Source organism: Antennarius striatus, chromosome 13 (genome assembly GCF_040054535.1).
Source record: "Antennarius striatus isolate MH-2024 chromosome 13, ASM4005453v1, whole genome shotgun sequence".
In the NCBI taxonomy this organism is placed as follows: Eukaryota; Metazoa; Chordata; class Actinopteri; order Lophiiformes; family Antennariidae; genus Antennarius; species Antennarius striatus.
Window position 1 is genome coordinate 8,969,743 of NC_090788.1, and position 25,193 is coordinate 8,994,935.

At 39.7% G+C, this 25,193-nt stretch overlaps 3 protein-coding genes across 3 annotated transcripts; 2 read left to right on the forward strand and 1 right to left on the reverse strand.

The window, feature by feature from the left end:
• The first annotated feature begins 1,800 nt into the window (after positions 1-1,800).
• Positions 1,801-8,740, forward strand: LOC137606357 (short transient receptor potential channel 2-like). The gene is made up of 13 exons (XM_068331592.1): positions 1,801-1,888; positions 1,978-2,670; positions 2,800-3,000; positions 3,092-3,256; positions 3,385-3,559; positions 3,655-3,855; positions 3,940-4,102; positions 4,181-4,273; positions 5,338-5,530; positions 5,616-5,743; positions 5,819-5,891; positions 5,969-6,086; positions 6,585-8,740. The coding sequence occupies exons 1-13, from the start codon at positions 1,874-1,876 to the stop codon at positions 7,397-7,399; spliced, it is 3,033 nt and encodes a 1,010-aa protein (XP_068187693.1). The 5' UTR covers positions 1,801-1,873; the 3' UTR covers positions 7,400-8,740.
• Positions 8,741-8,957: 217 nt separating this feature from the next.
• LOC137606148 (ribonucleoside-diphosphate reductase large subunit-like) lies at positions 8,958-15,376 on the reverse strand. Its single transcript, XM_068331254.1, has 19 exons — positions 15,110-15,376; positions 14,383-14,471; positions 14,086-14,263; positions 12,715-12,815; positions 12,562-12,621; positions 12,438-12,477; positions 12,188-12,350; positions 11,958-12,099; positions 11,775-11,858; positions 11,512-11,673; positions 11,268-11,347; positions 10,983-11,184; positions 10,703-10,852; positions 10,397-10,618; positions 10,241-10,317; positions 10,001-10,136; positions 9,822-9,917; positions 9,553-9,741; positions 8,958-9,472 (listed from the first exon to the last, which is right to left on the reverse strand). The coding sequence occupies exons 1-19, from the start codon at positions 15,126-15,128 to the stop codon at positions 9,284-9,286; spliced, it is 2,379 nt and encodes a 792-aa protein (XP_068187355.1). The 5' UTR covers positions 15,129-15,376; the 3' UTR covers positions 8,958-9,283.
• A 921-nt stretch (positions 15,377-16,297) lies between these two features.
• Positions 16,298-25,066, forward strand: rnf121 (ring finger protein 121). The gene is made up of 9 exons (XM_068331484.1): positions 16,298-16,426; positions 18,704-18,741; positions 19,058-19,199; positions 19,576-19,730; positions 19,837-19,944; positions 21,273-21,393; positions 21,483-21,616; positions 23,850-23,951; positions 24,684-25,066. Exons 1-9 carry the CDS (start codon positions 16,349-16,351, stop codon positions 24,802-24,804), a joined length of 999 nt encoding a protein of 332 aa, XP_068187585.1. The 5' UTR covers positions 16,298-16,348; the 3' UTR covers positions 24,805-25,066.
• Positions 25,067-25,193: the final 127 nt, after the last annotated feature.

The following is a 25,193-nucleotide window of genomic DNA, read 5'->3' on the forward strand; positions in this document are numbered from 1 at the left end:
TCCCCTATCCAAAATGAGTCTCCAATCCATCTGTGGCATATTTTAAATTAACTCTGGAGTTCATTGCTGCCATCCATCAAGATTTTCTTTTTGCAATGCAGAAATTACAGGCCTTTAAATCAACACCTCGTGTGTAATCCAAAAATAAAATAGCAAAGCAGTGATTATGACATGCGGTACTGTGGTGCAGTGGTTAGCGTTGCCACCTCACAACACGGCGGACCCGGGTTCGAGTCCTGCTCTGTGCGGAGTTCGCATGCTCTCCCCGTGTGTGCGTGGGTTCTCTCCGGGTTCTCCGGCTTCCTCCCACCTCCAAAAGCATGCGCTTCAGGTTGATTGGTCGTTCCAAATTGCCCGTAGGAATGAATGAGTGTGTGTGTGTGTGGTTGTATGTCTGTGTGTGGCTCCACATTGCACTGGCGTCATGCCCAGAGTGTCCCCTGCCTCATGCCCTATACCGTCGAGATAGGCTCCAGCTCCCCGTGACCCGCTGCGACGGATATAGCGGTGGTTATCTGAAGATGACTGACTGACTGATTATGACATTCACAGATGATAGATGTAAATTACTGTGAATCATCTGACCCATGTCTCTCTAGTTGGTGGTCAGTCATGCGTCACTTCTACTCCAGATTACCGATGAGTAAAATAAATGTCACTCTACTTATAACTATATAAAATTTTGAATGACATGATCATCTACAAACGTATCTGAGTAAACTCACGTTGCATCATGTTTTGACTCTGATATTGCAGTGATGTGTTTGAAATGACCAAACGATCTGAAATTTCTCCGTAGTCTCCATGGTGACATAGCTTGTCTGGTATGCATAGAGCTTTCACCCAAACTCAGAAATGCATACATCTTTACCTTAAGCAATGATGGTAATACCACAAAAACAATTCAAGTATGACAATTTAATTAGAAATGAATATTGCAGTAAAAGGACTTAAAATGTGGCCTGTGACTGTTAAACTGCTCAATATATTATTACAATATTTTTCTCATGGTTTAGGTGGAGCTGACTAATGGTTATCTCCACAAGCTGGTTATTTTCTCCATTATTCAATTGGTTGATATCTAAAAAATTTTTTAAAAAAGAAGGAATTTTCCACCATGAATATTCAGAGCCCAAAGCAATGTCTCATTACATGGAGGGAGTAGTATTATTTCTGCTTAGTAGTGGAGCAGAAGCCTGTACGGGCATGAAAAGAAAATACTTCCAGTAAGTACCTTACATTTTTAAGAGCAGTACTTTAGTAGTCATGCAATTAATGACTTATTATGCTTTGGTGCCACACAACCACATCAAAATACAAAACTGAACCTCAGAAGTCTGAAGAAGTCTGGTTTTAGTAACTGGACTTTCTTTAATGGATATTCATGAAAAGATTTTTTACAAACCCAGAATACCTTTTATGCAATCTCCTTGTTTTTCTGATCAATGCGACTTCCTTCCGGCTCCTCTGGGAGAGATGATGACAGCTGCTGCCACCTCAGTAAAAGCTACCTAATTGTGCCATGGTGCTGTTTCCAGCAGGGAGAGGGCAGCTAATTTGTATTTGAACATGGATACAGTTTAGTTTGGGCCCAGCCAAGCATGAAACACTTTGAAATGGATACATTTTAATTGGCCTTGGCCCATGGGGGATTGAAGTGTGTTATTGAGTATGTTGATACTGGAACCGTACAGTCAGCAGGCAAACGATGATCGCAGGACACAGGAGTGCACAGTTCTTTTCCTAGAATTGCTTGTTGAATCTGTTGATATCTGAAAATAGCTGGAAACCACCCGTTTTTATGTCTACAGAAGCTTGATTGTGTTTTCACTTCAGGATTTCTGCTGGAAGTTGTACTTCTTTTCCATCAAAAATGGAAAACCTTACGGTAAGCAGGCGTTTTTATTCATTTATTGTTTGTAAAATTTGTCCTTCATGACAATTGAAAAATATACAGTATATGTTTACTGTCCTTAGCAAGAACAATGGCGTGAGATTATGAACAAGAAGTTGCAGTTCCCTCCAGAACTCATCACTGCCATTCAGGAAGGGAAAATAGAACTGGTGTGTGCACTCCTGAAGACTGGTGATGGAATCGTCCGGCAACTTGATGACTCTGAAGACCGGCAGTGGAGGGAGGCCCTTAATCTGTCCATCCGTCTGGGCAGCGAGAACTCTATGGATGCCCTCCTGCATGGGGTCAAGTTTGACTTTCGGCAGATTCATGAAGCTCTCCTAGTGGCTGTGGATACCAACCAGCCCAGAGTGGTAAAGCGTCTGCTGGATCGCCTGGACCAGGAGAAAGGCAACAAGATGGATGTACGTTCTTTCTCTCAAGCTATCTTTGACCACTCCATTGACAACTCCCAGTTTGCTCCTGGTGTGACTCCTCTGACCTTGGCTTGCCAGAAAGACCTGTATGATATAGTCACCCTGCTCACGCAAAAAGGTCACGGTATCCCATGGCCGCATAAGATATCTTGTGCCTGCTTGGAGTGTCGCAATGGCCGGCAGTATGACCTGCTGAAGTTCTCTTTGTCTCGAATCAACACGTACCGTGGAATTGCCAGTCGTGCCTACTTGTCCGTAACCTCAGATGATGCCATGCTCCAAGCTTTTGGTCTGAGCAGAGAACTTCGCAAGCTTTCACGGAAAGAGCCAGAGTTCAAGGTCTGATGATATTCCTACTGTACGCGCGCGCACACACACACACACACACATACACACACACACACACAGTGTGTGTGTGTGTGTCAATGTTATTTCTTGAAACTGCTGTGGTGCGCCTCTCTCCTGTAGCCTCAGTACCTGAGCCTAGAGCAGCTTTGCCAGGATTTTGCTGTTGAGTTGTTGGGTATGTGTCGTAACCAGAGTGAGGTAACAACCATCCTAAACAGCTGCGGGGATGAGAGACAAGATGTCATGGAGGAGCAGGCTTTTGAAGAGGGAATACCTAACCTGTCACGTCTGCGGCTTGCCGTCAACTACAACCAAAAGCAGGTAGAAAGCTGTCAAACCTAGTGAGAGCTGATCGGAATCATTAATCATCTATAATTGTCTCTGACCTTCTTTGGGTTTACTTTTTGTCCAGTTTGTGGCCCATCCGATCTGCCAGCAGGTGCTGTCATCTATCTGGTGTGGGAACCTGGCTGGGTGGAGAGGCAGCCGTACAGCCTGGAAGCTGTTTGTCTCTGTGGGGATCTTCGTCACCATGCCGCTCCTCTGCCTCGTCTACTGGATTGCACCAAAGTCAAAGGTACAGGTCACCAAATGAAGAAGAGGTGTTTCTAATTCTGGATGGACTGTCATCAGAGACAGTCAGATAAGGAAATAGATGTGTTTTGATCCTGACAATTCAGAGATTGTCTTTTGTGTTTTCACCAGGTGGGAAAGTTGCTTAAGGTTCCTGTGATCAAATTTCTACTCCACTCTGCTTCCTACCTTTGGTTTCTCATTACACTACTTGGAGAATCAATAACAATGGAGATATATCGGGAAAAATTTGCTTCTCGGCAGCAGAACATCTTACATAGCTCCTTCCACATGGTGTGGGTGGTTGGTGGGTTTGTTCTCATGCCTTTCTATAATAACTCAATACCACTGTGGAAAAATTAAAGTCAGATCTAAATGTTTACATCCTATCTTCTCCTTCAGGATTTTTCTGGTATGAGTGTAAGGAAGTATGGATTGAGGGGCTGCGGAGTTATTTCCTAGACTGGTGGAACTGCTTGGACATGATGGTGCTCAGTATGTACCTGGCGTCCTTTGTGTTACGTGTGCTCATTGTGCTAAAAGGCTACTTTCTCTGCCAAGACCAAAATACACCGAACGAGTGTGTCTACTTCACTGAGACAGGTGAGAACAGGCCATTTATCCAGAAGGATTGATCATGTCTTCATGCTGAAGTTTTCACTTTGGTTATTTGAAACTGTCTTGTAGTGCGTAAGGACTGGTATCAGGAGGATCCCCAGCTGATTGCAGAGGTGCTCTTTGCCGTGACCAGCATGTTGAGTTTCACACGACTGGCGTACATCCTACCAGCCCACGAGTCTCTGGGGACTCTGCAGATCTCCATCGGAAGGATGATCGATGACATGATGAGGTAAGGGTGTCCTTCATGGTATCCCCTGCTCACTTTGTTACCAAGCCACTAAGAATGTTTTTTTTCTTCCTATTTTAGATTCATGTTTATATTGATGATCATTGGAACAGCATTTCTCTGCGGCATCAACAATGTATATGTTCCTTATGTCATTTCTCCACACCTGGGCAGGTAAGAATATGTCATCTTCACCTTCCTGGTTACTGATGCTTCAACTTAGGGATTCTAATACAAGCATTCAAGCTTATCCAATATATGCATCATTGAAAAGAACTCTAAAAAAAAAGTGTGGATTCAGTAGGTTTATAAATGGAACATTTGGATAGTAGAAAAATACATGCATTAAGGATAGTTTGTCATTTTGGGCAAATAAACATACAGTGCGCCCTCATTACTTGCAGTTAATGCATTCCAGGAACCACACGCGAATAACAAATTCCGTGATATAGCGACTAACTATTTATCTTATTATTTCCGGTAATGTAAACGTTTTATGAACCCTCCCCATACTGATATTAAACCACCTTCTATCTGTTACCGTTTCCTACACTCTTATCGACTGTTTAAAGCACTTTTGTGTCTCACAGAAGAGCTCTGCGTTCCGAGACTCATGGAATGCAGCTGAAACCATCTTTTGGATGGTCAGAGTGTCTTAATAGAGTATCACTTTGACGCTGCATGGTTCATCATTCTGGTTGGGATATAACAATTTTTCAACTACTGTGCCTTAAGCCCCTTCCACATTAAAACAAATATAAATCATTGACTCCAATTGTTAAAAATATACAAACTATATAATGGACCACCATGAAACTGGATGGACGAGGCCAAGTGTTCTGGATATTTTTGGAACGTACATTAGGTTGATTTAATTAAAAGAGATTACTGTGTACTGGCAGAGGAATATGAGAACAGTAAGTAACGAGAAATATGAAGAAATTTCTCAGATAAATATTAGATGGTTGGCACAGTTCTCCAATTACATAGTGTGAAAAGCAAAGAGAACTGACAAATGTATTTGTCAAGAAGAAAATGTCCCAGATAATATGCACAGGAGATTAACTTTTTAAAAAAAGGTTACGATATCTTATTCCAAACAAATTACTGTACATTTTTTCTTTATCTGAGAGAACGAAACTAAAATAAGTATGTAGTCTGTACGTCACAAATGCTTGTTAAATTATGAACACTCATCACGATAAGTCTCCACTGCCTGACTAGTGCTCCACTTGCAGGTTTAATGAGACGTTTCACTTCCTATTCTGGACCATGTTTGGCGTGGCCAACCAGGACTACGTGGATATGCCTCAGTATGTCTTGGCAGAATTTGTAGGACGGATTCTGTACGGAATCTTCACGCTCGTGATCGTCATCGTCCTGCTCAACATGCTTATTGCTATGATCACCAACTCCTTCCAGAAAATTGAGGTAATTAAATATTTTTGCAGTACACCGGTAATGAAAGCAGAAAGCAAAGACGAGCACTTGCATCACAATTATTTTTAATTTTCAGGATGATGCAGATGTTGAGTGGAAATTTGCCAGGTCAAAGTTGTACCTCAGTTACTTCAGAGAGGGCCTCACCATGCCTGTGCCCTTCAACATCATCCCCTCACCCAAAGCTGTCTTTTACATCATAAGGTGTGCAGTCGACCTTTAAAACTAGATTGTTTCTCTTTATATTTTTTTCTCAATAGATTTTATATTCTGTTCCAGGGCTATCTTCAGAAAAATCTGCTGTTGCTGCAATTGTAATTCTGAACATAAATATCCCCCTTTACCTTCTATAGTAAGTGGGTGTTTTATATTCTTAAAAGCTTTGGAAAAGCAAGTTATTTGCTAATCATATCAAATATGTGTTTCAAGAACAACAGTGAGGGCCCTGGAAAAAACCAGCTGCCTTACCGACAGCAAGTGATCAGAGCTTTGGTGCAGCGCTACATCGAGTCGGCCCGCAGGGAGTTCGAAGAGACCAAGAGAAAAGGTAACTATGACTCTGTTGTAGTAGAACAGCTTGATAGTAATGCATGAATATAATGATATTGTGAGAGATATAAATATGGTGTTCTTAAGAGTTTATGAGTTCTATTTTAGGAATGTGATATACAGTAGTTACTAAGAATTATGGAACCTCACAAAATAAAATCATCCTATGAAATAAATAAATTAGTATATTGCGTAAAAAATGCAACAATGATTTGACAGTAATTTAACTCATGATAGATTTTATTATAGCCTTTTTGATTTCAAAATGCTTATTTTCCTTTTTGGCATTTTTCTCAATTACTTACGTAAAATAATCTATGATATCATTTATTAGAATAAAAATAAATGCCAACTTTATTTATGCGGCACTGAAATAAATTCATTCCTTCTGTCTTCCCTCAGTAAAATGTACCTGTTTTTGGTAGTGGAATGTTATGTTTGTTTATTTTTAAAATCTTTCAAGCTGTGTTGTAATAGGAGAATTCTCTTCTATCAGATATTGGCAATCGGATCACTGAGCTCAGCAAGGCCATCGTCAGAATGCACAGCGATATGAAAGTGATCCATCAGCTTCTGATAGATGATGTACATAATGCAAACGATGCATTGAACAAGGATGGGTCCTGTTCCCTGGGGAGGTATATCATTGGTGCTAAGAACAATTTCAGAGGTTTTATGACCAGGCAAGAAGCCAAAGATACATGTCTTACAGTGACAGTACATCATGAAGAGGAGCATAAAGGTGGGTATAGCCCTGATGCAACACAAGAGTCAGGATTCAAACAGAATCAGGTGGATGAAGGTGAAACAGATAGTCCGAATGAGGTCATAGAACATGATGTGGTGAATATGGAGGAAGCCAGGGTTAAAAAAGAGCCCAGCGTTCACAATGAAACTGAGCAGAAAAGACAAGTGGAAGCAGATCAAAATGGCAATGAAGTGACTGCAGAGGTGGTGGCAAGAGCGCGTCTGAATGATACAGAAAAGGTTAAAGTGGAGGCTGAACAGGCTGACGAAGAAAACAGAAAGAAAAACGAGAAACTCAAACTGAAACATGTTTGGGAAAAATCCACAAAGATGACCCTCGAACGAGCTGAAAGCATCAGCGAAAATAAAAATTTGAAGGGTTCAGTAAACAAGTTCAAAGATAAAGAGCTACAAGACAAAAAATGGGAAAAGTCTGAGAATAATGAAAAACCTGTAGCCAAGAAAAATGTTCCCTCACCCACTGGCAGCAGTAGTTCCCACGACACAGGCTTTGGTTCCCAAGAAGGGGAGGGATTGATTGATGGGATACTAGTTACACCATAACCACAGTCAGGTTTCTTTTAATTGGTACCTCTTCCAGTATCTGATTGGAAGGCTTGTGTTGGCGATGAACAATTCTTATCTCAATATATTTTTTGAATACGGTTTGCATTTTTCAAAACCGGCTACATCATGATTTTGGTTCTGTTAGATGAGGGGCTTGAAGATAGTGATGACTCAGAAGTTTGCAGGTCAAAAAGGTACATCTAAAAATTCATTATTTAATAATTCCATTCTCACGATTTTAGTTAAGAATCACACTTTTAGGCTTTATTATATATTGTGACATCTCGTTGCTGCTCACAGGTTCTAATATTTTTTAAAAGGTTTTAAAGAGTAAATTCCATATTTTAAGAATTTAACTTTGAAGTACAGCCACTGTGAAACAGTAAACTATCATTTTCATTCTTTTTGCTTTGCTGTCAATTATACAGACAAGATTCAGCATATTATGGACCTGTGGAGGAGCTAGATAAGTTTTCCCACTTGTGCTATACCCAGTTAAGCTAAGAACCTGCTAACCATAGCTCCATCAGTGCTGAGCAGAAGTGAGAGCGCAATCTAACTTTTAACTGCTTATTCTGGGAAAACGCATGCTTATAAAAACTAAGTTCCTGGAAACCACTTCCTTCTTTCACTGCAGTCTCCTCACAGCCACTTTCTAAAATTCAATGTTAAGTGGTAAATGTCACAATGAATTAACATTGACTTTAATGAAACAAATATTTTTTTTGAAAATGCAGTTGTTTCCTGTTGTAAATATTTTAATCACTGCTTAATAAATTATCAAGCTTAATGTGTTTTGAGACAATAATTGGGTCTAAGGTAGGATAGGATTACAGCATCTTTTTGGATTGTCCCTAATGACAGATTTGAGGAAATGGAGAATCTTCTTAATCATACTGGTTGTTTTCTACAGCTACGAAAATACAACAGACCCCATGATTCACAGCAACTCTGACAAATATGTCCATGTATCTGAGGGTTTAACTTCAGTAGAAGACTAAATAACAATGGTAGGGTTTTTAATGTCTGGCTAGAATAAAGAGGGTTCTTCGTCATTCTGCCTTTGCTTCATGACTGCAGCCAAGAACTGTTTTAGTGTGGCTTTGGTGTTTCCTATTAGCAGGTGGCAGACATAGCACCTCGCTGAGGTGCAGGTCTCAGCTTGCTTCAGCTGTTCCCTTCCCTTGAGGTTTATGAAGTCATTAAGTCATCACCTGCAGCATCATCAGTCCCAGGACAATACACCATGACATTAAGGCCTTTGTGGAGAAGTGATGCCATGTTCATTTCCACCTTTACTGTTGTAAACAGTCATCTGATACAAAAGCCTTTTAATTTTCAGACAACTTGTGAAATTAAACTTTTCTGTTACAATATTCGTGAAATACAGTATGTACACTGATTACACACCCATTCCTCATGTTCCAGTTTCCTCCATAGATGTAGAAGATATATTACCTTAGTGCTCTTAATATGTATATAGGAACAAAGCATTGTTGATTCAAATATATGTTCAGGGTTTAAAATATTCTTGACAGTTGTGTAGTTAATAATACCTCACTTAAAACTGATGTAGAAAATGTTTAATTTTTTCCTTATCGACAATAAAAACATGAAGTTCATTCATGTGACCAATACACCATATAGACTGATAGAATACATAAAAAGAGAAAATATTACACCTTACAACTAAAGCATTCCATACAAGCATGCATACAACTCACATCATGATATAAATGTCAAAAATATTAAATAAAAACTGCAAAATTTTGTGGCTTGATGACCATAACTTACGTCAAAGCATTTTAACAACATACTTGATTGGAGTGAGTGAGGTTCTTCCAAAAAGTATAATTTAAATGGAGATGAACCTCACTTCACTCAGGAACCACACATCAGACAATCATCTTTGTTCGCTAAGGAACAGACCATAGCGGCAGTGTTGCGCTCTTTAGTCTCGTCCTCACGTTTGGCTGGCTGGGCCTCCTTTAATTTCTCCTTGTTCAGAGTGAACTGAATGGGATTAGCGGCAGGCTTCGTACGCAGGTAATACATGCCAGTTTTCAGCCCCTGCAGAGGAAAGATTTTCACACATTAAAAATGTTTCTTTACATTTTGGTGCACCAAGCATTACCTCAGGCCTGGCTTACCATCTTCCAACCGTAGAAGTGCATGCTAGTCAATTTGCCATAGTTTGGCTCAGCTATATGGATATTCAGGGACTGGCTTTGGTCAATGTAAGCGCCGCGATCTGCTGCCATTTTAAGGATAGTCTTCTGGGAGATTTCCCACACAGTTTTATACAGTTGCTTTAGATCATCAGGGATCTCCTTAATACCCTGTGGAGAAGTGAATAAATGTGTGCATTAATGTTTCAGCACTAAAAAAAATATTGAAATGACAGTTTTAGTTGTCCTACCTGGATGGACCCATTCTGAGCAATCAGCTGGTTTTTCATTTCGTCACTCCAGAGTCCTCTTTCTGTGAGGTCCTTCAACAAGTGAGGATTCACAATCTGTTGGAGGTAGAAAACACACTCAACAACTTTTTCTTAAGACATGTGATGAGGGGGGTCCCAGTGAGGACGCCAAGGCTGACCTGAAACTCTCCTGATAACACTCTGCGAGTGTAGATATTGCTGGTGTAAGCTTCAATGGATTCATTGTTGCCCAAGATTTGAGCAGTGGAAGCTGTGGGCATTGGGGCCAAGAGTAGACTGTTCCTCACACCGTGTCTGAGGACACACAGGGCAAGACTGGAGCTTAATCGTGGACAAGCTACAATTGTCAGATACCTTATGTAACATCAGAAGTATTAATAACATTCAGGGAGACCTACTTGGCAATTTTTTCCTTTAGTGCTTCCCAGTCCCATAAATCTGTTGGGGTTTTATCCCACATGTCATACTGGAGGATCTGGAAAACACAAACAGTAAAGCTCACAAACTGATACTACAACCTAAGACAGATATGAGACAATGTGAAAACAACTCACCCCCTTGCTGACAGGAGAGCCAGCATAGGTTTCATAAGGGCCAAACTCAGCAGCAAGCTCACAACTGGCCTCCAGGGCAGCATGGTAGATGGTCTCGAAGATTTGAATGTTGAGCAACTGTGCCTCTTTGCTTTCAAATGGATAACGCATGAGGATGAAGGCATCAGCCAGACCCTGCACTCCGATTCCAATGGGCCTGTGGTGCATGTTCGACCTTTTGGCCTGTAAAGCGGGAGGAGAACCCATTTGTTAACACAGTGCACATAAGATCTGGCAAAAAAAGCAACGAAAGCAATCAAAGCAAACCTCAGGCACGGGATAGTAGTTGATGTCAATAATCTTGTTCAGATTCTTGACGATAACTTTGGTGACGGATGCAAGTTTTTTGAAGTCAAACGTCCTTTCTGGGGTGACATACATGTTGAGAGCGATGGATGCCAGGTTGCACACTGCAACCTGAGTAGAACGACAAAAAACCCAACCCCAAACCAAATTGAAAATAAGAATTTTTAAAAAATGGTATAAAGGTCAAGCTACTATTACAGAAAAATATGTACACCACATCTACAGAATGACAATATCTCACCTCATCTTTGCTTGTGTACTCTATGATCTCTGTGCACAGATTGCTGCATTTGATAGTGCCCAAATTCCGCTGGTTGCTCTTCCGGTTGCATGAATCTTTGTACAGCATGTAAGGAGTACCGGTTTCTGTTTGAGACTCAATGATGGCATACCACAGCTGCTGAGCCTTCACCACACGCTTGGCTCTGCCCTCCTTCTCGTATCTGAGTACAAACAGGAGACATGGGACGATTTAGCAATGAGAAATGAGTATTTTATTAACAGTAAAGTTTGTAAGCCGTCTTACTGAGTGTAGAGCTCCTCAAACTCCTCTCCCCAGCACTCATCCAACCCTGGGCATTCATTGGGACACATTAGAGACCAGTCCTACAAGAGCATGGGAGAAACATTAAGAATTTTCCACAAATTGTAATGTTCAGGATTTAGCAGGATCCTCAAAATGTCAAATGCATCAGAGTGGCGATTTTAGAATAGGTAGATCAGTTTAAACTGTAACCTATGTGAGATCTGCGATTCCCTCAAGTCTTCACCTGATTGCTCTCCACTCGTTTCATAAAGAGGTCTGGGATCCACAAGGCGAAGAACAGGTCTCTGGCCCTCTGCTCCTCTTTACCCGTGTTCTTTTTCAACTCCAAGAAATCAAACACGTCAAAGTGCCACGGCTCCAGGTACACGGCGAAGGCTCCGGGTCTCTGAATGAGAGAAGACGGACAGTAAAACAATGAAACGTGGTATCACATGTGTCTCTAAAGCTTAATTACAGTGAGTCTATCGTTAAATCTTAAGTCCTCACCTTGTTACCACCCTGATCAACATAGCGCGCTGTGTTGTTGTAAACTCGCAGCATCGGAACCAGCCCGTTGGATACTCCATTGGTCTGAAACAAGACTCACAGTAAGCGATACAAAAAAATGTGGGTATCATAGCTCTTCCATAACTTATTGACTTTAGTCCGTGTGGCATATGATTTACTCACCCCCGCAATATAGCTGCCTGTTGCTCTGATACAGCTGACAGCCAGTCCAATACCTCCTGCTGATTTGGAGATGAGGGCACACTGCTTCAGTGTTTCGTAAATACCTTCTATGCTGTCATCCTTCATGGATAGCAAGAAGCAGCTGCAAAATTCCCCAAAGAATTTGAATTAAGAGAGAAAAAAAAATATAACAATAAAGCATCAGAGACTGAGGTGAGTCGAGTCCTTACCTGGACAACTGAGGTCGGTTGGTCCCTGCATTAAACAGAGTAGGAGAGGCGTGCGTGAACCACTTCTCTGATAGCAAGTTGTACGTTTCAATGGCTGCATCGATGTCTCTTTTATGAATCCCAACTGCTACTCGCATTAGCATGTGCTGTGGCCTCTCAGCAACTACAGAAAAAAAAAATTAGCCATTACAAACATCACAGCTATTAATAACTTGAAAGTGACTGACATTGTAGAAAAATCAGCTCTAACCTTTGCCATTGATCCTCAACAAATATGACCTTTCAAGAGTCTGTAAGAAGAACAAACAATTTAAATGTATAAGTCAAATATAATCTTAGTGAAATGTCAAAGATAAATTGATATGACAGGTTACCTTGAAGCCAAAAAAGTTGTAAGAGAAGTCTCTGTCGTAAATGATGGCAGAGTTGAGGCGCTGCAAAGAATAGACAATGTTATGTAAAAAAATAAAATAAAATTGTGACATATTAGGATCACAAAAAAACTATTGTAATCAAATATGACTCACAGCTTTGTTTTCAATGACGATGTCCAGCATATCCTTGGAGATCATGGGAGAGTGTTGTCTATTTAGTGGGTTGATGTAGTTGTACACATCCTCCATTACATCTATAGGAGAAAAAAAAAAAAGCAAGGAATGTCAATACCCTTATCGGAAGGTTCTGTGATTCACAGTCTGTCAAAGCACTTTGAGTAAGATAAGGAATACTAACTAATAGTGCTTTAAGGGAGCTGCCTACTGCTCCTCTGGAATATAGGTCAAACATAGATATTTCCCTCAGGGGAGACAATAAAGGAATATAATTTAACCCTTTTAATCATACATAATGATTCATGATAGGTTTTCTGAAAAGATTCCCTGCCTGAAATTTTAATCAAATTTACAACAACACGGGGGAAAAGAACAAAAGCACTATTAACCATGAAAAGGTAAATATCTATACCAGGGGTTCTTAACCTGGGTGAGTCGGTCTCAGGGGTTCGGCGGAGACGGAGGTCAAGACAAAACACCCGACACGATGTGTCAGGTGTTTTTTGCCGAACATACACGAATCACTGTGTATGATTGACACATCTTGTTAATTCTTGATGACACGCCCCCCTTAGTCATCAATGGCTGCAGGTGATCACGCTACATCAATTAGCCTACCTGTGCTACAGGGGATTTTGCACACTCAGTAGTCGATTTATGCCTGTCGTGACGGTACGTCATCTGACTACTTTCTTAATATTTTAATTAATAGTAACTATGTTGAGCAAAAATAGAAAGTGGTCGGACGAATATGTGCAACGTGAATTTACATGTACTGTAAAACGGAACGTGATGGGAGTCAGCGTTCTGCATGATTTGCAATGTCAAGTTGAGCAACTCTAGTCTCGCACTGGCAAAAATAAAGGAACTCTTCCTCAAGCTGCATGGAAAACAAAATAAACAGACTTTGCTGTGAAAAAGACATAAGAGTAGCACTTGCCAAGGTGAAACCACGTATATCTGAACTGGTCACTCAATAACAACAGCAGAAGTCACACTGATTTGCAGGTAGGTCATTTCATGCGAGTTCATGCACTGTCTTGGTTTTGTTCTTTGAAAAAGGTGACATTAATGCACAATTCAATAAATACACCAGTAAAACATATACTTATGTCTTAAATTTGAAAAAATAAATAATTTTTTAACTAAGGAAGGGTTCGGTGAGTGAGCATATGAAAACGGCATGGTGTGGTACCTCCAACAAGGTTAAGAACCACTGATCTATACTGTATGCATGCTATTAAAATGCAGTCATATTAGTTATAAATATATTTATTGTCTGTGCCAAAAATCACACAATTTACAAAGCAGCAGTAGATTTTTGCAGTAACTACAATATAGACTCACCACTGAATACTTTCTTGGTCTCTTTGTGCAGATTAGAAACAGCAATTCGTGCAGCAAGAAGTGCGTAGTCTGGATGTTGGGTGGTGAGGGTGGCAGCAGTCTCTGCTGCAAGAGTGTCCAGCTCCACGGTGGTGACTCCACTGTAAAGACCCTGGATCACTTTCATTGTGATCTGAGCCTGAAGCGTAAAACATAGTGTTAAATGAATGCTAGAACATTTCTGCCAACAGTAACACACCTTTATGTCATACTACTTTTTATCATTAGTGGGTAGATATACTGTGGGTTTGAACTTACAGGGTCCACAAAATCACAATTTAGCCCATAGCAAAGTTTTTGGATGCGTGATGTGATTTTATCAAAAGTAACTCCCTCCTGGCGTCCATCTGAAATTCAGAAAAATTATTAGCCCCGAAACACACTTGTAATGCAAACCCAAGTGAACTCCATTCTATAGGTTTCAGGATTCCCTCTGTGTATCAGATGAATCCCACACAGAACACCTGTCAAACCAGTTATGATGACAACAAAAGAACGCCTTATTACTTCGCGCCACAATCACAGATACTAATCGTAGACTAAGAACCCTTCCCTTACATATTCTGTAAATTGAGAGCACTATCATTATTTTTAAAAAAAGCCCTGGAAAAAAATGCGTAAAGATTAACAGATAGTGACAACAAAGGCTGCTAATTAAACCTCAGTCATGTTGTTAACTATTTAAATTAATGGTCATCGTCTAGCGGCATTTAACTTCAACACAAATCGGTACTCAAACGAGTGAGTGGTGAACACAGGCAGCTTTGGTCTCAAGTCTTTGTTCAGTAACTCGAGGGAAACAAATCACACACAAAGTTGAAACGTTTAAAAACGACTAGCTGTAGAATAAATTGACATATTGCAAAACCATACATAATATTTAACAGCTTTCATAGCTTAGCCGTATTTTAAAAGTTTTCAGCGACTCTCACAAACCTCAGCGTCCTGACATTATCAGATAATATTGACAGATGCTGTTACCTACCTCTTTTAATTACGTGCATGTCGGCAGCAGAGCAGCTGGTTTTCTGTTTGAAGTTCGATGGTTTCCTCTCAGCTGTTCACCTGAAACGAAAATGACTGCAACAAAACAGCTCCGTCTTATTACTGTCAGTGAAATCGTTTGACAAAGTTGAATCTCAAACTGAGGGCGCCAACAAACCCCTTCGTATTTTCCCTTGAGCGTGTCAGAGGCTCGACCAATCAGAAAAGAGCTGGAAACCAATCATATCCCACCATAGTCCATGACAACTTCCGGTCTTTGTTTCCGGGTGAATCTGGCGGGATATGTTTTCTGTACCAGAGCAGGTTCATTTAATCAGGACAGGCTGTTGTTTGTCGCTTTATTTTTTGTTGTGTTGAAATTAAATCAGCTTCTCCCACGGATGTCACTGTAAACATCATTTTATCTCGTAGTGTCATCAGAATGCAACCTAAATGGAAATACTTTTAACTGAGTTGCATAGTCATTTGAGGATACAGTATATAAGTATTTTATTGTTTTCTAGCACAATAAACATTTAATATCCATCAAGGTACAGAAGCATGCCGTTTCCTGTAGAAATTTGGAGACCTTCCTGATTCAGAGCAAGACATCAAAACTTGCAAATCTGCACAGGCATAACTACATAACTAGACTCAGATGTCTAACAATTTTCATCCTCATGGCGTTAACATTGTACTGACCATATTTGAAATTGGTTTACAAAACACAGTATCCATAAAAATCACAATGGCTGACATCTTGTTTATCATTGCTTTGAAGGTCTAGGTCAGTTACACATCACAAACAATAAGGAAAAAGTGTTTATTACTATTATTTGAATTCAAACTACTATTGCTACCATACCACTGTGTATGTGTAAAGAGCTGTCTAAACGTCAGAAGGTCATAAAACTATTACAAGTTACAGGTAGTAACTAATAGCCAGGGAAATTTTTACTTTATTTTGAGAGATCTAAATTTAACCTTAGAAATATAAGTTTATTCTCAGAATTTTGACTTAATTATTCAAAAAAATATTATTCGCGATGCCCTAATCAGTCCGTAAATTTAAACAGTGAGACTGGAAAAACTTGTGTACAAAACATGACGATACGTATTTGACCTATATTATTTCCGATTTTATTTTGAAAGGAGAAGAAAGCAAGACCGACCGGAAGTGACCGTGTCAGGTTCGTCGCTAATGCTAATGGACCTGGAACTGTAAAGCAGCACTCTGAAGATGGCCGGGGTGTTTGAGGTGGAGGTTGATGGTGTAGACCACGACCATGGACTGGAGCACCATGATGAACCGAGCCAGGTGACAGTAATAGACCAGAACGACATATCAGGACGGATGAGGGCGAATTTACTCTGTGGTACCAGCTGCCAACTCTCATTTTGCCACTAAGTTACACACGGATTTAGCATACCATAAGCTGTTAGCCACATTTTAGCCGTCCGGTACTGCTAAGTTTACATGTAGGATTTAGGGTATTTGCTTTGCTCAGCGAAACAACACTAGAAACACTCTGACAATTGAGATACCTAGCTAGTACCACCCAGTAAATGTTTAAGTTTAGCAATGCTTGTTCCTGTCATTTAGTTAAAGTAGCTAGCACACATCGAGTGCCAAAATTCAGCAAGCATATAGTCATCCAAACGTTTAGAATAACGGTGGCGTCACTTTTTGCTTCGACAATGTTACCTAAATTGATAAATTAGCAATACCAGTACCGCTGATGTGGCTGGTCGGGTCAAAGGTCACGTGTAGCAGCATTCAGCGGATGCAGGGAAGCTAGCAAACCACTTCTTTTAGCGTTTCAATCTTCAATCGTCAATATCATTGTGACTGACAAGCTCGCAGTGTACAAGACACACAACATGGGCTGAGACCCCACGTTGACGTGTCCTGTGAGGTGTAATGACTAGATTAGTGTCAGACAGAATGGCCGCACAGCAGACAGCATGTACATACTGTATATGTATTGGAACCTTGTGTTTGGATCTCAGTTGATTTGAAATGTATGGGAGTAGTGCCAGTGCATGACTTAATGTGTCCGGCATAGCTTTTTTCCTGTCTTGTCTGAATTGACAGAATGTTGTTCATGAACTGATTGAAGTTGATCAATTTTAATCAAGCATGATTTTTCCCAGCCAGAAATAGGCATGAATAGTATAAAGTTACAATACTTTAGTAATTGTGAAATATGTGAAAAGGGAACTGAATAAACTGAAACAAAAAATGTGGTGTATTTAGCATGTATTTTGCCTCAAGCTAAACTTGATATGAACTGGTAATAGGACAAGTAGTTTAGCGTGTGTTTATTCGTGGTGTGGAAAATAGGGTATTTTAATTAAAAGAAAACATTGACTTAACTCTTCCTACCTCCATGTAGCTAAACAAGCTAAACAACTTTGAGAGTACAGTACTGAATATTTTCAGCTTTGACATGCATGAATTTGTTCTTGCTGATCTACAAAAGTTAAGTTCAAAAGTTTGAATTCATTAAGTTCTGTAGAAATGTATGTTATTTGCCATGTAAGAGCCAAAGCCAAAGGAGTGAGAGATTATGAGACAATAGGAAATAAACGACACAATTTTAATTAGACATACACCTCACAATACTGTAAAAACAAATACTGCACTGAATGAGCCAATATGTGATGTACTTTTAGTCAGTATGTCACTTTGCATCTTGGTGAATGGGGTTTATATTTTTTGTGATGTTTCAGTTCACTAGCAGATGGTAAGCTACAGCAAAGTCCACCATTTACAACTTATTAACATCTTCTACTAGTCTTTTCTGGATAGCTGTTTCCGTGTGGGCTGTATCTTGATTAAATGCCACTTGAGGACTTTAAATCATAGAATGTGCCAGTTATTATGATGACAAGAATGTTGAAAAAATTTGTATAGAAGGCTTGTACATTAATGGTTAGATATTTGTCTGATATAGATTAAGTGTTGTTTCTACTTTATACACATTTGATTTGGTGTTACAGCCTGCACTAAACCTCCATTTGTATTTTATTGTTCCAGTTTATCAAATCCCTGTAAATTTCCTCAGAAAGTTTCCACCATGAATATTCAGAAAGCATTGCAGGCCTCATTGTGACTTTCCGTTTCTGTTTTCTGATGTGTTTACTTTGTGTTTAGAATTCCACTTGTGCCATACCTTAAAGTTTCACAGACCTGGGCTGAAACAAAAAATGATAGTATTGTTTCTTTGTTAGGAAGAGGCCTGCAGGGTTAGCTTTGCTATGCAATTTGGGAATAATAACTGTACATTGATATGTAAACATGTCAGGAGTTCAATAATAAACGTAAAACCATACTATTTTTGGCCAAATCTGCCATTGTGCAAAATCTGTCAGCAACAGCTAACACAACAAACACAGATGCTAAAACAGTTTTACATGTGGCCCTTACCTAACCCCAAAACACATTGAAAATGTCCTGTATTCATGCAGCAGGTGCTTTGATGAATGTCATAAGTGTAAATGTCCTCCAAATACTCAAGCTGTGATTTTTATTGTCTGTCCTGCATGCTTCTTATAATGTCAAATGAAATGGTTATTTTATCTCTTTCTTTAGTTCGATGTGTCAAAGCTTTCACCAGAAGAAAAGTGGAGGTTTGTACACTTTTAATGGATCATGTATTGTGTTTGTATCTTAAAGTATATGAGGATGATTAATTTTTCTCTGAAAAGCTTTCTTACAGAAAACCCAGTAACTTATGTAACAAAATAACACTTTTTCCACGTGAACCTACTTCGGCATTTACTATTTGACTCCCTTGTCTTTTATATATTGGCAAAACATATTTGCCAGTAGTACACCTTATTGTAGTGTTAAGAACATGCTTGTCTTGTTTGACAATATGAAATCATAATTAGTGTGTCTCTTAGATGCGTGACAGGAGCTGAGCGTGCTGTCCTTTTTCTGCAGGGTGGAGCACGCAAGAATGCACGCCAAACACAAAGGCCATGAGGCCATGCACGCAGAGATGGTGCTCATCCTAATAGTCACCCTTGTTGTTGCCCAGCTAGTCCTTGTCCAGTGGAAGCAGAGACATCCAAAGTCATACAATGTAAGACAAAGAAGGAAAATGTTTGAAGGATTGTAAGGAAACATGAGAAATTAAAATAAATAAAAAAATAAAAAATTAAATACCATCTAGTGAAGGCACGATTGAAAGACTTTTTGCTGAATACAGATACTGGTCACCAGAGAGCGAGGTCTATGTTTTATTTATGTGATGGGTAGAAACATCTTGTACCACATCCATTTCTTTTAAATGTATCACCATTTATTCCCTCTAATTTTAATAATAATATAATAATAAACTGCTCTTTTCCTCCTTATCCCAACACTGTGCAAACAATCATTGTCATTCATGTCTCCGTTGTGGTGGTGACTTCATGCTGCTGCACAGCTTCTAACATCTACGCTGTGCTGTCTCGTAGCTCGTGACTCTATTCCAGATGTGGGTAGTTCCTCTCTACTTTACAACCAAACTCCACTGGTGGAGGTTCCTGACCACTTGGTTCATCTTCTCTGTCATCACAGCTTACGTCTCATACCGTGCCACTCGCAAGCCGCTGGCTTGCACCACGCCAAGGTTTGACCATTTGTTTCACTTAATCCTTTAAACGGTTAGATTAGCATTTCTATTAATAACATGTCACGACATTCTCTGAAATATTCCTTCTGTTTGGCCTCTGTAGGTTGGTGTATAAGTGGTTCCTCCTACTTTACAAGATCAGCTATGCCACAGGAATAGTTGGCTACAGTGTTGTTATGTTTACACTTTTTGGCATAAATCTAATATTCAGGTATGTATATTATTTCAGTGACACTGAATGAAATTAAAGCAGTAGCGTTTAGTTGCCACTAGGTGGTGGTGTTTGTAGTTTTTAATTACAACACCACCGTTCAGTGTTTGTGTGTTCTTCTATTCGTCCACCAAATATCTTCACAACCGTTGCAGATAGAAAGATGAAACAAAAAGCACATTACTGGGGTGGCAAAGGGGATGAAAATGAGATGATGAACTTGACCTTGAGGAAAACAAGGTCAAGGTCAAATATCAACATTTATAAAAAATTTGTACATATCTCAGGAACCGGATAAGATAGACAGACGAAACAAAAGGCTTTATATTCAGGGAGGCAAGGGAATGAAAATATTATCACAACATTGACCTAGAAAAATAAGATCAAGGTTAAATTTTCACTTTTATACTCTGAAACCTGATGATGAGTTATATACACAAAACAAAAAGCAGCATGTTCAGGAGGCTAGAGGCACAAAAATGTAATGATGACCTTCACCTTTGGAAAAATAGGTCAATGTCAAATTACGACTTTTGTATCTTTTAGGGTGCAAAAAGGGTAAAATTTTGAATTCAGAGGTGTTGCGGGATGTTGCAGTCTCACTGCCTTGTTTTGCTGATGACTCCACCGACAATGTTCAATATTCTCCTGAATACTTAGTTGACAACAAGCTTTCTTTACTTTTAAAAACTTTGTTTTTCATTTGTGGATATGTCTGAAACATAACATAATCCAAATGCTATCAGGATTATAGACTTTCTTATCAAAAATGCAGCTGTTTTTTCATTACCCACCTTATGATGTGGACTTATTTCATTACAGAACTCATATATATAATTTAAGGTAAACCATTTGACAATAATTAATTTGTGATATGTGTAAAAACATGGTCCATCAGTTCTTTCTTATTGTCTTGCTCTTCTCTTGGCCAGGTCATGTTTGCTAAAGGAAGTACCAGTAGAAAGCAAATATTTGTCATAGTTTTTAAATTATTTTTGTCATTTTATTTAGTCTTTTTCAAACCGTTACTAGATTAAAATTTGAAATAAAGCCACTGACAAACACCTTTGGATGAACAGTGCTATTTGTTTCTTGATTGGTTGGTTATTAAGCCTGTCTACTCAGCTGAAGGAAACAATAGATTAAAGTTCATAAAGCTCCCTGTTTGTCATGTTATGTGACGTGATTCCATTGTGTAATCAGTTTTTGCTTCATGATATGTCACACCATGTATTTCTGAAAATATCTAGATGTTTCCTGATTGGAATATAAAATGACGCTAAATTCCATGTGGGTCGTGATTCCGATGCAGTTCCTTTTATGTGCAGGATAAAACCGGAGGATGCAATGGACTTTGGTGTTTCACTTTTATTCTACGGCTTGTACTACGGCGTCCTAGGAAGAGACTTTGCTGAGATGTGTGCAGACTTCATGGCTTCAACTGTCGGGGTAAGTTGCCAAATTTCAGACATTGTGTGTGTTTCTGTGCCCTGCTGGTTGTCATTTATTTTTGTCTGTGTTCTATGTTGTTTTTTTAGTACTACAGTGCATCTGGCATGCCAACCAAACACCTATCTGATAACATTTGTGCCGTGTGTGGTCAGCCCATCCTCGTAGATGTCAGTGAAGAGGGGATTATTGAGAACACATACAGATTATCCTGCAATCATGTGTATCCTTCCCTGTGACGTAATGACACATTTTCATTCCATTGAAGAGAAGTTCAACCTGCTCAGGGGTTTCACTTCCATAAAATATAATCAGAGCTTTGTTCTGGAACAGTATTGTGTACTCTGTGAGCAGCTCAAAAGGAAATTATTTTATTATTTTACATGTCAGTTTGAACTTTTATTACTTCCTGTATTGTAATTTCTGGCAATGACACACGACCTTGGAGACATAGTGTTAACAAAAAAAAGATATTTATTAACATCATTAAGCTAAGTACACTCAACAAAAATATAAATGCAACACTTTAGTTTTTGCTCCCATTTTCCATGAGATGGACTTAAAGATCTATAATTCATTCCAGATACACAATATTAGCATTTCTCTCAAACATTGTTCACAAATCTGTCTAAATGTGTGATAGTGAGCACTTCTGCTTTGCTGAGATAATCCATCCCACCTCACAGGTTTGCCACATCAAGATGCTGATCTGACATCATGATTAGTGCACAGGTGTACCTTATACTGCCCACAGATACCACAAGCATTGAGGGAGCGTGCATTTGGCATGCTGACAGCAGGAATGTCAACCAGATCTGTTGCTTGTGCTTTGAATGTTCATTTCTCCACCATAAGCCATCTCCAAAGGCGTTTCAGAGAATATGGCAGTACATCCAACCAGCCTCACAACCGCAGACCACGTGTAACCACACCAGCCCAGGACCTCCACATCCATCAGGTTCACCTCCAAGATCGACACCAGCCACTCAGACAGCTGCAGAAACAATTGGTTTGCATAACCAAACAATTTCTGCACAAACTGTCAGAAACCGTCTCAGGGAAGCTCAACTGTATGCTCGCCGTCCTCATGGGGGTCTTAACCTGACTCCAGATCGTCGCCGTAACTGACTTGAGTTGGCAAATGCTCACATTGGATGGCGTCTGGCACGTTGGAGAGGTGTTTTCTTCACGGATGAATCTCAGTTTACATTGTTCAGGGCAGATGGCAGACAGCGTGTGTGGCGTCGTGTGGGTGAGCGCTTTGCTGATGTCAATGTTTTGGATCGAGTGGCCCATGGTCGTGGTGGGGTTATGATATGGGCAGACATCTGTTATGGACGAAGAACACAGGTGCATTTTATTGATGGCATTTTGAATGCATAGAGATACCGTGATGAGATCCTGAGGCCCATTGTTGTTCCGTACATCCATGAACATCACCTCATGTTTCAGCAAGATAATGCACGGCCCCATGTTGAAAGGATCTGTACACAATTCTTGGAAGCTGAAAATGTCCCAGTTCTTGCATGGCCAGCATACTCACCGGACATGTCACCCATTGAGCATGTTTGGGATGCGCTTGACCGGTGTATACGACAGCGTGTACCAGTTCCTACTAATATCCAGCAACTTCGCACAGCCATTGAAGAGGAGTGGACCAACATTCCACAGGCCACAATTGACAATCTGATAAACTCTATGCGATGAAGATGTGTTGCACTGCATGAGGCAAATGGTGGTCACACCAGATACTGACTGGTTCTGAGTCCCCAGATCCCGAGTAAAGCAAAAAAAAAAACCCTGCACATTTCAGGGTGGGCTTTTATTGTGGGCAGTATAAGGTACACCTGTGCACTAATCATGTCAGATCAGCATCTTGATGTGGCACAACTGTGAGGTGGGATGGATTATCTCAGCAAAGCAGAAGTGCCTCACTATCACACATTTAGATTTGTGAACAATGTTTGAGAGAAATGCTTGTGTATCTGGAATGAATTATAGATCTTTAAGTCCATCTCATGAAAAATGGGAGCAAAAACAAGTGTTCCGTTTATATTTTTGTTGAGTGTATGTAGAGAATTGGTTGTTATAACTGATAATTACTGAGCCAAAATCACATCACCGGCCGATGATAATCTATAACAACGGTGTAAAGATTTTATTTGACAGATATTACACACTCTTTAACTTTTATTTTTTGGGAATGTTCAATAAAGGGTTGCAGCACCGTAAGTTAAAAATAGTGATTTTCTTTTATTTCTAAAGTTCCCCCAAATTAGTCATCAATGTACTGGTTTTATAAATGCTGATCTCAGCGTTGATGCCCGGTGATTACAAAAATACATTTTCATTCTTATATTTTCTATGATCCATTGAAAAATTTCCATTTCTGGAGTAATTACAATGCATTTTGAGATGTCAAATACTGCACTACCAAACCTTGACTTCAAACCCAGGTTCCATGAGTTCTGCATAAGAGGATGGTGCATCGTTGGGAAGAAGCAGATGTGTCCATACTGCAAAGAGAAGGTGGATCTGAAGCGGATGTTCAGTAACCCGTATCCTTTTTATTCTGTATTTCTTACATCTGTACCTGTTGCTTCTGTCTACGCTGCTTAATTTAACCACTACCTGCTCGCCAGACTCATTTCTGGAGGAATTCTCTTTCTACTTCCTGTCCTGTTATTATGTGAACACAGCACAGAAAGACTTTCTCTGAGATTGCTGGTGAATTGTTGGCAATCATACATAACATCTGAGCACACAAAAATGTAGGTGTGACATTTTCCTTGATGACACAAGAAATATTCCAGAAACCCATCACGTTAAGTCACTGGAGAAAGAACAGAAACAGAAAGGAATATTTTGTTCAGTTGAGGTAAATTATTCTGGTGGCACATTGCGGGGTATTTCAAATAAGTTATGGAAGAGTTACTGGTTATATAAATCTAGGTTTCTTTTTATGGTCTAGAAATTACATTTCAGGAAACGACATCACAATTAACTAAGGAAGCAGAAGCGGGCTACCCATTCTCAGCCACGCTGAAATAGTTTCGCTCATGACTCCAACTTGATGTTGGCTTCAGTTTTTGACTCATTTTTGGCCTAAGATGTATAAAGTGACAATGTGAACAAACAGCCACAAATTCAATTGTTATGGTTAGCAAGCTATAGTATATCTGAGTCATTGGCACTGATGAGAGCTGATGTCTTGTCAAAATGAAAATCTGTTCAAAAAGAGAAAAAATGCTGTTGAAGCTTTTTTTGTGTATCCTTAATCGATATATCAGCTGGGAGAGACCGCATGTCATGTATGGACAACTTTTAGACTGGCTTCGGTACTTGGTGGCCTGGCAGCCTGTTATCATTGGATTTGTGCAAGGCATCAACTATGTCCTGGGTCTGGAGTGACCTGTGAGTGAAATGGACAAGCACGCCACGTGGAGAAGACATGCACTGGCTCAAAAGACTGAGGGCCTGATGTCGAACTGAAGCACCAATAAAGAAAAGTGTCTATACTTTTGTACATATTTGTAGGCACACAGTATCTGTATTTTACTGGTGATCTCAAATTTGGATGTCCGTGTCAATTTCCCAGGATTTGCTTCACACATCTTAATAAGAATAATTGGTTTGTTGCTTTTATGACCTAGTAAAATTGTTAAACATACAAGAGGTGCTTTGTACTAATTTTTTTGTGTCAAGTGTTTGTTACCTAACTTGGAACTTTTCATTCTCATGTCTGATAGCTATCACTCATGAGTAATAAATATTCACTTGAAATCATTACAATAATTACT

Coding starts and splice junctions, on each gene's coding strand:
- rnf121 (XM_068331484.1), top strand. CDS start 16,349: ATGGCCGGGGTGTTTGAGGTGGAGGTTGATGGTGTAGACCACGACCAT. Junction 19,945..21,272: donor GGCATAAATCTAATATTCAG/GTATGTATATTA, acceptor TTTTATGTGCAG/GATAAAACCGGAGGATGCAA. Junction 23,952..24,683: donor AAGCGGATGTTCAGTAACCC/GTATCCTTTTTA, acceptor TCGATATATCAG/CTGGGAGAGACCGCATGTCA.
- LOC137606357 (XM_068331592.1), top strand. Junction 3,856..3,939: donor TGTCTACTTCACTGAGACAG/GTGAGAACAGGC, acceptor ACTGTCTTGTAG/TGCGTAAGGACTGGTATCAG. Junction 5,531..5,615: donor ACTCCTTCCAGAAAATTGAG/GTAATTAAATAT, acceptor TTTAATTTTCAG/GATGATGCAGATGTTGAGTG.
- LOC137606148 (XM_068331254.1), bottom strand. Junction 12,478..12,561: donor ACAACTTTTTTGGCTTCAAG/GTAACCTGTCAT, acceptor TTCTTCTTACAG/ACTCTTGAAAGGTCATATTT. Junction 11,674..11,774: donor TTGATCAGGGTGGTAACAAG/GTGAGGACTTAA, acceptor TCTCTCATTCAG/AGACCCGGAGCCTTCGCCGT.